General features: G+C 39.0%; 2 protein-coding genes across 2 annotated transcripts in view; one reads left to right on the forward strand and one right to left on the reverse strand.

The window, feature by feature from the left end:
- The window catches only part of LOC134288187 (uncharacterized), a 504,266-nt gene that overhangs the window by 126,789 nt on the left and 361,398 nt on the right, over positions 1-16,079 (forward strand). The window lies entirely within an intron of this gene.
- Positions 7,219-16,079, reverse strand: part of LOC109423868 (tyrosine-protein kinase Abl-like) — a 34,151-nt gene continuing 25,290 nt past the window's right edge. The window contains exons 9-10 of the mRNA XM_062854710.1: positions 11,339-13,982; positions 7,219-9,224 (exon numbers count right to left, since the gene is read on the reverse strand). Of these exons, the coding sequence (XP_062710694.1) occupies positions 9,176-9,224; positions 11,339-13,982 (2,693 nt within the window). The 3' untranslated portion in view covers positions 7,219-9,175. The remainder of the gene's footprint in view (positions 9,225-11,338; positions 13,983-16,079) is intronic.

The following is a 16,079-nucleotide window of genomic DNA, read 5'->3' on the forward strand; positions in this document are numbered from 1 at the left end:
TACACTGGTCACTTCTCCGGATGTTCCAGAAACCTGTAGCCTCAGAGTAGTGGCCACTTTCTGACCGGTTCAGAAGCCTAGCTTGCGACATATCAAACTTCATATTTTTGCAAAACAAGAGTATTGGACCATGTTTCCAGAAATTTCGGATACACTGGCCCCTTCTCCGGATGTTACGGAAACCTGATGCCCCTAGGGACGTGGCCACTTTCTGACCGGTTCTGAAACCTAGCTTGCGACATATCAAACTTTATGATTTTGCAAATCAAGAGTATATATTGGGCCATGTTCCTAGAGATTTTTGATGGTGCCCCCAGGGAAGTGGCCACTTTCTGATCGGTTCTGATATGTAATATGTACCTAGCTTGCGACATATCGAATCTCATGATTTTGCAGAACAAGTGTATTGGACCATGTTTCTAGAGATTTCGGGTACACCGGCCACTTTTCCAGATATTCCGGACCCTGGTGCCCCCAGGGAAGAGGCTACTTTATAACCCGTTCTGAAACCTAGCTTGCGACATATCAAACTTCATGATTTTGCAAATCAAGAGTATTAGGCCATGTTTGATATGTCGCAAGCTAGGTTTCAGAACCGGTCAGTAAGTGGTCACTTCCCTGGGGGCACCTGGGTCCGGAACATTCGGAGAAGTGGCCAGTGTATCCGAAACCTCTAGAAACATGGTCCAATACTTTTGTTTTGCAAAATCATGAAGTTTGATATGCCGCAAGCTAGTTTTCGAAGGCAAATTATAGGTTGCACCTCTATCTGATAAGGAGGTTACCCCAGTACCCCCGGCCATAAATCCGGAACAATGGAAAAATCCGGAACGATGATCCCGGTTACATTAACTAGAAGAATTTTGTAATCAACTGTCAAAATTGCATTAACTTTCGTTGAGAAACGGCTGAGAATCAGATTTTTGAAGTTTTGAAATTGGGTGCAAAATGAGGCTCAGGCACATATATGTGTTAAAGCATTGAGTTTGACCATATCGATAACAGTATTCAAAAATTAGAAGCCAAAAACTGTGAAAAGTGATCAATTTCACCCGAAATCACGGTACATATAGCATGATGGAGCAGGTGTGTATTTCCATTGAGCCACGGGGAAGTACGATGATACCAGCGGCGTCATAGTCGCGATTTTTAACGCAGTCAAGTTCGCAGATTGTGAACAATCCTCGGTACCCACTTAACGTAATTTATGTTTATTCCCTTACTGTCAGAGCTGTCAGATCAGTGTAACACGCTAAATATAATTTACACAAAAGGCCATTTACACGGAAAAAAATACACGGTTATGAATATTATTTAGTACCGGACTGGTACCCAATTTGATCGTTTTCTTTGGTCTCGAGGACTTGAAATTAGTCTATGATGATACTGATGGTAATCATATTATCACAGACAAACAGACGTAACTCAAAGAGGAAATTCATCAACAACTTTTGCCCGGTATCATTTTTATGAGCACACTGCCACCTGTTAGTAGAACCGCGCGCGACACTATCGGCCGTGATGGATTTCGATTTGACGTTTTTCTGACACGCACACTACTACACAAAAGGGCCCATATAGCCGAGGCGGTAAATGCACGGGTATTCAGCATTAGTATCATTCGGGTTAGTGTTATAGAATCTTGTACATCTCGGTAACCGAACGCCCAATAATGTTTTAACGCTGTCCATAAACTACGTAGACTAGGGTGGCCCACACTTATATGAAAAACCAAAATTTCGAAAAATACCAAGTCTTACCTCCTAAATCAGTTGTTTTGGACTCACAGAAGCTACGTTCAAAATTTGAGCAAAATCGGTTGTGCCTAAGAGGGCGCTCAAAACGCTTGAAGTTTGTATGGGAAAACTTGACCAAATGTATGCAGGAATTTTAAGTTTTCGAATTTTGCCGCTAGGTGGCGCTGAAAGCGTTCAATATTCAAACCCTTTGGTATTATTGTAGGTGACTATATGCCAGAGAACTTTGTCGAAGACTGCGAAGTGATCCGACGGCTGTGAAAAAAGTTATACCCTAGGCAAAGTGAGGCAAAGTATTGAGATTTCATTATTGAGGGATTTGCACAAAAGTGCACGCGGCCTATCGCTTCCGAAAGGTACAGCCGCGGTTTCCACTCCCAGTTTACTTCATCCTTATGGGAAATAACATTGCGGCGTTTCCTACGGTGCGGCTGTTCCTTTCGAAAACGATAGACCGCGTGAGCTTTTGTGCAAAGCCCCTATTTGAAACATTTCAACGACCGCGCGGTGTTTACGTTTCAAGAAATCTGACAATATTGATATTATTCCTTTACATGTACCGTCTTACCCCTCTGGTTCGACACGTTTTAATACGACACTTTTTAGTTCGTACCCCGCTTATATGACACATGTCGAATTAAAAAGTGTTCAAATGTTACAGCGATGTACACTGTAAATGCAAAACAGTTCGATATTGCCCTTATACTCGCACCTGCAGCCACTCCTCTTGCACCAGCAAATTTCGGAAGTTCTGAGTTGGTGCTATTCAACACCCAACACGCTAAAATTTCTCAGCACTAAAATGTGTAAGACCTACTCATAAGTGCATAATTTCCAGACCACACAAAAATTTGTAGCAGTTACACATTCTCAAAAAACAGCTCGTACACTCTTCTAGATGCGAAATGTTGATTTTTTTTTTGTTTTCCAAGGTCACTAGTAATCCTACCTGGATTGGCGTACAAAAATTTTTGCGATTTTAACAATTTTGCGGACACTGGAGCTGATTTTGTAAATGTGCAAGGGTTACACATTTTTGGTGTAGTCTGGAAATTATGCACTTTAGTGCTGAGCGGCGTTAGCGTGAAACCGCCTGGAGACCAACCGGAGTGAACTGAGGATGGCAACAATCGTAGAAAGAACGAGCTTTTCATTCGCGCCACTGCAATATTTGATAAAACTATGTTTCATAACAAATCCGGAAATCAAAACAAAATCAAAAATAGAGTTGCCAAATTTTAATGAGCATGATGGTGTAGGGTGACCAGTTTGTCGAATTAAAAGTTTACCCCGGTTATACGACAACAGTCGGTGTCGTATTAGCGGGGTAATACGGTATTGGAAAAATAACAATAAAGTTTATCCTCACTTTTCCTAGGGTATTACTTTTTTCACAGACGTTGGATCACTTTGCAGCCTTCGACAAAGTTGTTTGACATATAGTCAGCTACAATAATACCAAAGGGTTTGATTATTGAACGCTTACAGCGCCACCTAGCGGCAAAATTCGAAAACTTAAAATTTGTGCATACATTTGGTCAAGTTTTCCCATACAAACTTCAAGCGTTTTGAGCGCCCCCTTAGGCTCGACCGATTTTGCTCAAATTTTGAACGTAGCTTCTGGGAGTCCAAAACAACTGATTGAGGAGGTAAGACTTGGCATTTTTCGAAATTTTTGTTTTTCATATAAGTGTGGGCCACCTTAACGTAGACTTATTTTTGGCCATCTCAGACCCCCCTCCCTCTCGTGGACTTTTGTCCGTACAAAGTTTTCGAAATTTGTATGGAGCGTAGACTTTGGACACAAACAACCCCAACCCCCACCCGCCCCCTTAAGAGTACGTACTTTATGGGCAGGCCCTTTTTGGTGCTACGAGAACCCAAATCGTTTGTAAGACGACTGAAAAACATGAGTGACTTTTTTTTGTAACCCACACACACACACATAGACATTTACTCAGTTCGTCGAGCTGAGTTGATTGGTGAGACTTAGCCCTCAGAACGTATCTAAATACTAAGGTAAGAGATTCCTGCAAATGTCAATAACGAGACTCACCAACACATCTACGTTAGTTATGAAAAGTTGGTGTTTTTACTCTAAAATGTCATTGTTTCTGCAAAGTTTGTGAAGTTTTATTAGTTTGGATGATTCTAAATGCTGAAAAATATGTTTAGGTCCAATTAAACAATTTTGTCATTGATATTCAAATGGCGATATTTCCTGTTTTATTGCATGGAGGTTGCATGGAGGTCACTTTTAATCCAGTGAGATGCAATTAAATAGTTGCTTCTAAGACGTAAGAGCTTAATTTATTAAGAAAGTTTGCTAAATAGTGATGTGCCCATACAAATCAGCGCAAACTTCATAACTATTTTTTTGCTTTTTCCTTTTCACACTAATACATGAATATAAGCGGGAATCCCTTACCTTGGTATTTAGATACTTTGAGCCCTCAGGGCCTTGGATCGAAGGTCGGTTTTCCAAGCGATATTTATACCCTTCTTATGGGTATGAGAAGGGTAAATAGACAGTGCACTAAGGGCCAGAATCGCAATCTAGCGGAACAAAATTAATTACTCCAAAACGAAGCATTTCTGACACATGGTGTCTTCGACAAAGTTGTTTGACATCAGCAGGGGCATCTAGAACTTAGTAGTTCGCAACTCGTCCGCATAGGTGGCGCCACCATCTAACTTCTTTGTTTTACGTCCTAGAGACTTGGCGTCTTCGGCAAAGTTGTTCATTTTGTCAAAATAAACAACTCTTTCTCAGACGATAAAATTCCACAGCCTACTGTTTTCGAGTTATTTTAAAAATTAAAAATAATCAATGAAAAAACAGTTTTTTAAGCTTATTCTGACATTTTTACTAAAAACCATGTGAGTTTATTTTTTTTTTTCTAATGCAAATGTGTAAAACCAAACAAATTGTATGGAAATATGTACAATATTATCATTAAAAGTTATACATATTAGAGAGTTTATGTCTTCGAGAAAGTTGTTCAGTTTGCCTAAATAAACAACTCTTTCTTAGATGTCAAAATTTCACGGCCTACTGTTTTCGAGTTACTGTGTACAAACTACATTTTATTGAAAAAAAAAACACATTATGATGCGGTGGAGCGGACCTGGTGTGATGGTTAAACCATATGACTATCACGCCGAAGACCTGGGATCGAATCCCACTCCCGACATACTCACAAAATGTGGGTTCTTCCTTCGGAAGGGAAGTAAAGCGTGGGTCCCGAGATGAACTAGCCTAAGGCTAAAAATCTCGTTAATACAGATAAAAAAAACATTATGATGCAATAGTATGAGCTATTTTTTTTTTAATTGTTTGTGCTTTTACGACACTTAGCGGGCCATGAAAATATCAGTTTCGTGTAGCTTTAGTTTCACAATCTCTAGAGATTGATCACCGTCCTTTCCATCCAGGAACAAATCCACGAGCTTTCGGCAAGATATTTTGCGCTCTAAAATTTAAAAAGATTGACAAAATAGGTTAAGCTTAAATCATTTTGAAAATAACAAGCAAAAATTGAAAGATACCTTGGGCCATGCTGACAATAGTAAACTGACACTTTCATGACCTACTATGTATCGTAAAATTAAAACAATAAACAATTGTTCACACTATTGCATCAAAATGTGTTTTATTGACAATTTTTATCAATAAAATCTAGTTTATATACAATAATTCGAAAACAGTAGGCCGTGGAATTTAGACGTCTAAGAAAGAGTTGTTAATTCAGTCAAAATGAACAACTTTCTCGAAGACATGAACTCTCGAATGTGTAACAGTAAAAAGTTACATGCTGGCACTACTTATATTTATGGTGTTACTAAAAAGCTATTATCTCAAAAACACCAAAAAATACCTCTCCAAATTTTTGACAGTATGTTCACCTAGTATTGCTTCGTATTTGCTGAAAATTTGAAGTTGCGATTTTTTGCGCTTTGTGAGATATTAAGGCTTGAAATTCACACTATTGTTTTCGAAATTGTATTTTTATTTTTTTATTTTTAATGATAATATTGAATATATTTCCATACAATGTGTTTGGTTTGACACATTTGCATTAGAAAAAAAATTAAACTCACATGGTTTCTAGTAAAAATGCCAAAATAAGCTTAAAAAACTGGTTTTCATTGATTGTTTTTTTTTTATTTTTAAAATAACTCAAAAACAGTAGGCTGTGGAATTTTAACGTCTGAGAAAGAGTTGTTTATTTTGCCAAAATGAACAACTTTGTCGAAGACGCCAAGTCTCTAGGACGTAAAACAAAGAAGTTAGATGGTGGCGCCACCTATGCGGACGAGTTGCGAACTACTAAGTCTTAGCAGTAGATGCCCCTGCTGATGTCAAGCAACTTTGGCGAAGACACCATGTGCCGGAAATGCTTCGTTTTGGAGTAATTAATTTTGTTCCGCTAGATTGCGATTCTGGCCCTTAGTGCAGTGTTGGCTGCGAACTACCGTCTTACCCCTCTGGTTCGACACGTTTTAATACGACACTTTTTAGTTCGTACCCCGCTTATATGACACATGTCGAATTAAAAAGTGTTCAAATGTTACAGCGATGTACACTGTAAATGCAAAACAGTTCGATATTGCCCTTATACTCGCACCTGCAGCCACTCCTCTTGCACCAGCAAATTTCGGAAGTTCTGAGTTGGTGCTATTCAACACCCAACACGCTAAAATTTCTCAGCACTAAAATGTGTAAGACCTACTCATAAGTGCATAATTTCCAGACCACACAAAAATTTGTAGCAGTTACACATTCTCAAAAAACAGCTCGTACACTCTTCTAGATGCGAAATGTTGATTTTTTTTTTGTTTTCCAAGGTCACTAGTAATCCTACCTGGATTGGCGTACAAAAATTTTTGCGATTTTAACAATTTTGCGGACACTGGAGCTGATTTTGTAAATGTGCAAGGGTTACACATTTTTGGTGTAGTCTGGAAATTATGCACTTTAGTGCTGAGCGGCGTTAGCGTGAAACCGCCTGGAGACCAACCGGAGTGAACTGAGGATGGCAACAATCGTAGAAAGAACGAGCTTTTCATTCGCGCCACTGCAATATTTGATAAAACTATGTTTCATAACAAATCCGGAAATCAAAACAAAATCAAAAATAGAGTTGCCAAATTTTAATGAGCATGATGGTGTAGGGTGACCAGTTTGTCGAATTAAAAGTTTACCCCGGTTATACGACAACAGTCGGTGTCGTATTAGCGGGGTAATACGGTATATAATGCAAAATGGCTAGCAATCTGAATTGGCACAACACAAGGGTGCAAAAATTAGGCAAACCGTGGACGGACATGCAAAACTGGTAATGGAGCAGCTTCAGCAGAGCACATAAATTGTACCTAACTGTTCTCTGCGTAAACGTCGGAGTTGGGGTGCATTACGACATTCAATGGAATTTTCGGATTATCAATAATCTTCCATGCATTATCATTATTATTGCCTTACAGCGATATTTTTATTGTTGATTTTCATTTTTATACTGCAAGTTGCCAAACTTGCATTCGTTTTTTTAGCATGCTTCGGTATTTTAGTGTTGTATGTGGAGCTTTTTTTGTTCTCTTTTGTCTTATAAGAGAGGGTGTATATACTTTTGTTTTATCATATCACGCTTTTTCACTTGGGTTTTACGTTTCGTTACTAGTTTGATAATATGTTCACATACTTTTGATAAAGTCACTACTACACTTATATTCACTTTTTTCATTTGAGTAATAATGTTCGCTTATTATCATGCGTTCTTGCCTGTTCGGTCACGTAATTTGTTTCCTTTAACTCCTCATTTTGATTTACATTTTTATTTAATAATATCTTTATGTCGATTTTTATATGAGCGTGAATATATGTCATGAAGATGTACGATAATGATGAATGCTATTACCATATCAGTGTTTCGAAAAATATATTTAGTAAATTTTTCACACGTCTCAATTTTGTTTGATTTTTTTCATCCTTTGATTATATTTAACTTCCTAGAGAGACGCGCTGATGCTTAAACTCATAGTTTGATGGATATTTGATTACTCAATGATTTTAGACAGTGTTATCAAAAAAAAGTTTCAATTTTCACTCATACTTTCGTTAGTAAACAACAACTTCAGTCATAAAACCGTTGCTTTCATTCAATCACGTGTCACGTGCATAATGTTCATTTTCCCGTTAATATACAAGTAACGGGCTCGTTATAACACTGTTATTGATAATGTGTATAAATGTTTACGACTAGCATTTTACTGTTACCTTTTAGAGATATTTTTAAATAACTTAGATTATTTACGCACGATTGGATTGGACTTTTGCATCGAGGAAACGCTACTTCATGTTCTGCATATTTCATTCGTTCAATCTGAAAATTCATAACATAATTTATACATGGAAACACCAAAATCAAACCATTCTGATTGCATGCCAATCATTACGAAAGAGGTGTTTCATGAAAACGTTAGCTTTTAAAAATTAAACACAAGTCTTAAGCTCTTTGGCTTAAATAAAGCATATTAATCATGCTCTTGATAAAAAAGCCGATTTTAGATAACGATATCTAAAACCATGCATTCCGATTAAAATTGAAACAATTGAAAAGGTTGGATTTAAAAATTTATTCTTAATAAAATCTCAGTCCTGATTTTTGCTTTCATGCTTTGCTTGATCAATACTTTACCATTTTTACCATTGGTTAAAAACTATCAGACGTGTCGGTTAAAATCATTTAAAATTAGTTCACTTCATTTTTTGGCAATATAATTGAGCGTCAATTGCTGGTTTATACACGAGTGCGAATAACGTTTCATTTCTTATTCAACACGACGGCAATAGTTTTCGATGGCATTACACTTCCTGTCGGATATCAGCCATTCTACAGCGTGTGCTCACTGGTCGATTGATTTTACTTTATTTTTTATTACGCGACATGGGTGAATCGATGTAAATTTGAATTGTACTTATCCCTTAGTCTTATCCTTCCGAATGGCTTTTACGAGGAATCATGGTCAGACGGTATGGCACCTCATATGAAGTCACATTTCAAATCTACATGACCCATCATAGGCGCATGATCAGTATATTTTATGTTGTAGTTAGAAGATCCCGTTGTAAAATCGAGTACAAGTAGCATGCATATAGATAGTTAGGAGTTTTTATTACAATAGCAAGTAGAAAGTTGATAAATTCTGTGTGGGCAATGGTCTAAATTGTGAGAACTTGCAATGGAAAATATCGCTTTGCGTAGCTACTTAGCCAAAGACAACTAATATACCTGTATCACTGTTACAATGCTCTCAAGAATAGCAGTGGATAGTAATCACAAACATTCTGATTAGATGTCTTACTCTGGGGTCGGCCAATCACTGCCGCATGTACGCGCGGATTGCTTGCACCATCCTTTCTAGCTAATGGTCATAATTGGCAACTGGTGACTGCCTGTTCTAGTATCCCTGTGATCGAACAGAATTGTTAAAACATAAAGAAACAGAAGAAAAGGAAAATTATAAGTTTTCAGCACTGGTGCGGTAATTTCAAGTGTTTTTTTTCTGGCTCCGAAATATTCTGCTTTTGTTCCTTAAATCAAAGAGTCCCAAATATATTGTTCAATCTTTTGATGGGTGTAAATTGAGATGTGTACCTTCGCGCTAAACAAAGCTTTCGCTTGGTATTCTTAGCTGAATGATATATTAACGGTTATCGTATCGTCATACGTAAAAGGCTTTCCTGTAATGCTGATCAGACTTACCAAAGCAACTATAGATGGTGTGCAAAACTACGTAAGGGGCGAACTATCCAGTTCATTCGAATCTCGCCGGAGATTAACAAGGTGACGGAACCTCATTCACAATTTTAGCATTGCTCTGGAAAGTGTAATGAGCCGGCTCAGACGAAATACGATTTTTACGAAATCTAGTCAATTTGTGTGCTTTGCGGACGACATGGGCATTATTGGAAGAACATTTAGAATGATAGCAGAGCTGCTACCCGCTTGAAATGCCAAGCAGTAAATGTCGAACTAGTCAAAAACAAAGTGCATGCTAGTAAGGGCCTGTCCATAAACTACGTAGACTCTCTTGGGGGAGGGGAAATTTTGTAGGGTGGGGCGGGGCAAGATGGGTCAGTGCCATTTTCGGGCGCATTACTCATGTTTTGATTATGTTAATAATTTTGTTAGATGACCAGCATGAATATACAAAAGTTTGGGGCATTGATTGAAAAATTATTCACTCTCATTGGAAATAAAAAATAAAATGGATTTTAGCCATTTTCCTTATGCGATACATTCCATATTATCTCCATATAAACGGCCGCGGGGCAAGATGGGTCACCTTCAATTTTGAATGTATTTTTGGATCATTCAAAAGTTATTTATTTTTTATTACAAGACTATCTCATAAATAACTTCAATTAAGCGGAATGAACGCTCAAAATTATAAAAAAAAAATTATGATAATTTTTTTTAGTGAAAACATCGATTTTCAAGTTGCCTTAGGACCACCCAAATAGTAAAGTTTTTTATATTCCAAATAAATTTATAAAATGTTTACTAGTAGGTCTTGTTTACTCAGTATGGATATGGAGCATATATGAATGCGGAACAAATCTTATATTTTGACGTTTTTCGTTGAGAAAATGTGAATTACTTAAAAGGTGACCCATCTTGCCCCGCACTTTTTTCACGACGCAAAATCGATCACTTTTTAAACCTGCTTGTTTAACACCATATTTTGTATTTAATGAACTTTTAGCATAGCTAACTAGTGTATTAAAGAGTAGCGGACGAATACAAACCAATACGATTTGTATTTACAAAGTTATGGTGATCCATTCTTAGGCGACCTATCTTGCCCCGCCCCACCCTACCTATGAACAAAAGTCTACTCTAGGGGGAGGGGTTGGGTTGGTTGTCTGAGATGGCCGAAAAAAAAGTCTACGTAGTTTATGGACAGCGCCTAAGCGGAACCGAACATGACAGGATTCGTCTCGGAAGTAGAATAGTGACACAGGGTTTATCCTTCCACGAGCTCGCTGTACTCTACGGCGAACCTAGGCATCCGGGTAGAGGCAAAAGAAGGCAGGACATATTAAGAGAATGCCGAACAACAACCCTGTAAAACTGGTGTGCGCAAGAGATCCGAACGGTACCTAGACCTGGAGGACAGCGTGATCTGCCCAGGTGGAAAGAGGTCTGGCGAGCGTTGGACGTGACCGAGGTGACAGCCACGAACCGTGTATTATGCGTTGTGCAGTTCTCAGTTCAACGTAACAACGCGTTGTGTGGTGGCGAAGACGAAAGATAAGCCACGAGCTCGCTGCTCAAGCAGGCGTACAGCGTGAACCGAGTATGGTAGCGTACAATTGTGGATTATGTTTTATCTTAAACATGACGTTGAACAGTTTAATGTAACTATATTTAAAAAGAGCAATCATCACAATTAACACCCATCAAGGATTTTACCATTATTATAGAAAGGGACAAAAATTAAATGAATCCATAAATATACTAAACAACCTTCCTTCCTAGAAACATTCCTCGAAATCAACCAATTTAACTTGAAATTACCTGTGCAGCGCGTTCGAAATTTGCTTCAATGATTGACCGACTTCGAGCACCAATTTCTCGTTGTCCTGCACGTTCTTGCTGCCAGCCGAGCGAAGCGACCGCGACTGGTTCTCCACCCGGGTAACCAGTTCCCGGAAGTGGAACTTGGTGTGCGGCGGCAGCGTTTCGTTGTCAGCGAACGTCACACAACTGGACTGTAGGGAATTGAGCCGCTCACTGAGTTGCAACCATTGCGAAGCGGAAATCGAATTCACCGGTAGCTTGAGACTACCTTCGAGTAGTTGGACCAGTTCGAGAATGCCCTCGCGACTGGCGGTTGAGGAAGGACCCGACGAAGAGGAGGCCGTTGATTTTTCCGAAAGGAGTGAACTATTGCTATCGTTCGACTTCGATGTGGTTGTAGTGGTGTTATTGATTGAATTATTTGCCGTTGAGGCGGGGGCTTGGGTTTGTATAGGGGTAGCATATATCGACGAGAATTTGGAAGGTTTCACCGGAACGGCAGGCTTTTTTACGAAAACCTGCTGCGTTGATTGGTGATGATCTTCAACGCTTGCCGAGGTCGCAGTTGTACTGGAATTGTTAACGACATTGCTGCTATCATCATCGAGATTGTTATTCATTTTGGTATTGGCCGCACTTTTAACACCAAGTTTAGGGCTTAACTGAGAACTTTGATCGTTTGGCGATTCTTTAGCTTCCCACAGCTTCTTCAAACTACTGATACTACCAGTACTCTTGCGTTTGTCTCCTTCATCTCCTGTGGTACCTCCGCTGCCAGTCGAAAGATTATCACCGCCTGTTATGGCCCCTTCCGCTTTCAGTGAAATACCTTCCAAACTCTCCCGCTTTCTTTCCTCCTGACTAAGTTCAATTTTAATTTCAGTCTTTTTCAACTCGATAATTTTATTGCTATCGATTGGTGCCACGCTTGTGACCACCGAAGGGGAAGCTTTCTTAAGTTTTAAACTATTTAGCTCATTATTTTCCTGCAGCAGTTTGTCCGAACCAGCACTGCTGTTTTTGCTCGTCCCATTCCGCAGTTCGCCTTTCCTAGGTTTCATCTCATTGTCGCTGGAGTGATGATCATTGGCTTGGTTGTTGTTTATAATGTTACTGTTATTATTATTATTCACGCTATTGTTAGAATGATTCTTGTTATTATTGTCTGAGCTGGAGTCACTACTTCCGATCGTCGTCGTATTTTGATCGCTTGCACTTATCCCATTGCTGACTGCGTTGGAATCGGCGCTACTCTCGACTTTACGTAGCCGCGATTTAAAGTCGATGATATTGCTAGTCTCCTCTTTCTTGGGGATTTGGTTCGGGATTCGTTTGGGATCGATCTTTTTGAGTTGCGCTTTGAAAGCAGGAGGTTGTGGCACTGCGCTAGTACTGGATTCAACCGGTTTTGTCCTTCGCAGTGAACTTACGTCCGAGGATTTATAGTGCTGCGCCACGTCAATTGGAGGCAACGGTGGAGGAGGTTTTGGTAGAATCATGCTTTCCGCTAGCTCACTGACTAATTGTGAGGCCGGATCGGTTGTAGATTTATAATGACTGTCGATGTTCGCGGCTGACTTTGGCACATTTGCTTTCTCTTTGATTTCAGCGGCGAACTTTGATTCAAGCTTTTCCTTTAAGCTTGGGGGTGGTGGAATGGGTGCGGCGGACGGTTCAATGCTATTATGCGCAACAGCATCGGCTGGGCTGCCGAGAGAACTGCATGAGTCGGTGGATGGTTCTCTCTTCCGAAGACTTACGCCAAATCTAGAGCTAGCTTCCTCTACACTTGGTTCAGTGTTGGAAACATCATTTGATGGTTTCATAAGTTTCTCCATCGGAGGACCTGGAAGATTGTGGACTTCAAATTCTTCAGGAGGAGGAGGTAAATCTACTGGCGGTGGTGGAAATTCCAAATCTGCAAGCGTTGGAGGCATAGACCGTTTAGGGCTGTTGTTACCAACCGTACCCCGGAATGATGAGAACGTCATCATGGAGCCGTCGGTTGTGGTTCTGTGTCGTTGTAGTTTCGAAAGACTAGCGGTTGCCGAGTTGGCCATTGTAACCCCACTGGAAGAATTACTTCGAATCATCTGCGGCTGCTGTTGTTGAAGCTTAACGGCCGATCTTTGAGCAGCTAGTAAACTGTTAGATATAACATTTGCCGCTGCCATTGGTGGCGGTGGGTCTGGTGGAACAGAATTAGTTTGCATCTGCTGTGGAATCGGTTGGCCTGTGGAACCATCAGTCTGTCTCAGAGATTCCAAATAAGCACCAATTCTGGCTCCCTTTGGTAAAGTCCCATACCGATTAATAGCTTTCTTAACATTCTGAACCTCCAACGCACCAACCACGGGCTGTCCGGCGGCATTCATCGTTATCCCAGTGGGCGGTTGACCACTGATCGGGCCATTTTGATCCTTTCGAGGAGCACCCTGAGGTAAACGTTTACTGCTACGCGTTTCCAACCCTCGGTTGCCCATAATTGGAACGCGTTTGAAGGAACTTTGCTGCGACGAAGACTTCTGGAAGTTTCCACATGGCTCTTGACTATCGGTATCGGTGTCTGGCGTTATTTCCGTTTGCTCATTTTCGGAGTCCGTCGTTCGGTTAACCAAATTTGCGAGATCTCGTGAAAATCCTGTAAAAAATGTTCAAAATTTGAGTTAATCTATCCATGAAAATCAAAATTGGTAGTTAGTTGCGTTGATTAGTATCCAAAGGTAAGTAGTTTCGAGATGTATTTTATTGAGCGAGTATATCGTCAACTTCTTATATTATCAATGCAATGCAAAAATGATTTTATTTATTAAATCAATGGTCAGTAATTCATTCCACAAACAGGGTGTCTACTCAATTATGAAAATAAAATTCCCTGATATTTCCAGGATTTTTCCAGGTTTTTGAAAATAATTCCAGGTTCAAGAAACTTTAACAAATCGACTAAACAAACACATCTCTCTCTTTTTTCTTGGCGTAACGTCCTCACTGGGACAAAGCCTGCTTCTCAGCTAAGTGTTCTATGAGCACTTCCACAGTTTTTAACTGAGAGCTTCCTCTGCCAATGACCATTTTGCATGTGTATATCGTGTGGCAGGCACGAAGATACTCTATGCCCAAGGAAGTCAAGGAAATTTCCTTTACGAAAAGATACTGGACCGACCGGGAATCGAACCCGTCACCCTCAGCATGTAATGTTTGTTTTCAGATTTCTAGAAATTCATGGAAACGCAACTTTTTGGTAAATGTCCAGTTCCAGCTATATTGACATTTAAGGAGAACATTCCACCAGCATTTAGGACGGAACACGAGCTGATTTTCTGATGAAATTCCTAATACAATCCTAGCGATACTTTAGGAGAATTTTCTGAATAATTTAATGAAAATTTTGTTTATGAATTTCTGAAGGAATTTAGCAAGGAAAACAACAAGAAATAACACTATATTTTTATAAAAGTTAATCATCGCTGTTCCAGCAGAAAATCTTCCGAGTAGTTGCTGAGCAAACTTTCTTAAATATTGTCGGAAATTTAAAAAATTGCAGCTAACACTTTTAAACAAATCCTCTAAGAATCCCTTCACGCAGAGCTTCAGTTATTGCGCAAGCTTCGCTCAAGTATGTATTTTTCAGGAATTTCGCTAGATTCTTCTTTGAAGCGATTCCTCCTTTTGTAGAAATTGCTAGCAACAATGTTATATATGTTTATAGGATTTCAGTCAGGAAATCCCAACAGAGTTTCAAAAGAATTGACTTCAAACAATACTGCCAGTTAAACTTGATTTTTTTTTTAATTTCCACATAAATTCAACTAGAGGCATTCTGAATTTCATCAGTATTTTTTAATTCTTTTCTCTACAACAAATTTGAACGATTATTTTACGTCAAAATATCATTTTTATCAAAAGTATATGAACAAATATTGTTACAGATGGACTATTTTTAAAATTAATAGAAAAAAAAATGATGTAATTCAATAGTTTTGATTGTCAATAGTTTCGATTTTGACACAAGAAATTGGCAACTAATAAGTTGGCAACCATGTTCCAAAAATATTGCATTACGTCCATCGAAAATAGTTTCTCTCAAGTTCGTTAAAATATGTTAAGCTCAGAAGCAACTATGAGAAAGAAAGAGATGAACATTCTTTCAAACATTGTTTAGAATTATTTATGAATTGTTCTAAAAACGTTTCAGAAATGGTCAGAAAAATGATTAAAAATTCTTACAGAAGCCATCTAGTTAATTTCGCTAGAAATACTAACATTGAATCCACCAGGAGTTCCAACTGATTAATAATATTCTGCGGGAGTTTCAAGAACTACGCTCAAAATGTATCTTTAAGTTCCTTCAGATATTTTCCAACATCTACACTGCCCCCACTCGCAAAACAGTCACATATGAAGAGGAAACCCTGCAAAGATGGGACTGTTATGCGAGTAACGGCAGTACTAGCGATTGCGAATTTGTTAGGCAAACTTCAATAAATTTTGCAATATTTTACGCTGCAATAGGTTGAAAGATTTGAGAATTCAAAATCCTAACAATAAAAGCATGTCGACTCAGTTTTCCGAAATAGGTCAAACATGAAACAGGAGTTTGCTGTGGAAAAAGTACAAGTTAGTTTAAACATCAACGTCAAGGGTAATGAATATCTGATAAATAATATTTAAGGAGCGGGTAGGTAGTAGCGGCGCAGCCGAAATTTTTATTCGCTTTAAGGCATTTCTAACTGAAAAT

Source organism: Aedes albopictus, chromosome 2 (genome assembly GCF_035046485.1).
Source record: "Aedes albopictus strain Foshan chromosome 2, AalbF5, whole genome shotgun sequence".
Classification (NCBI taxonomy): Eukaryota; Metazoa; Arthropoda; class Insecta; order Diptera; family Culicidae; genus Aedes; species Aedes albopictus.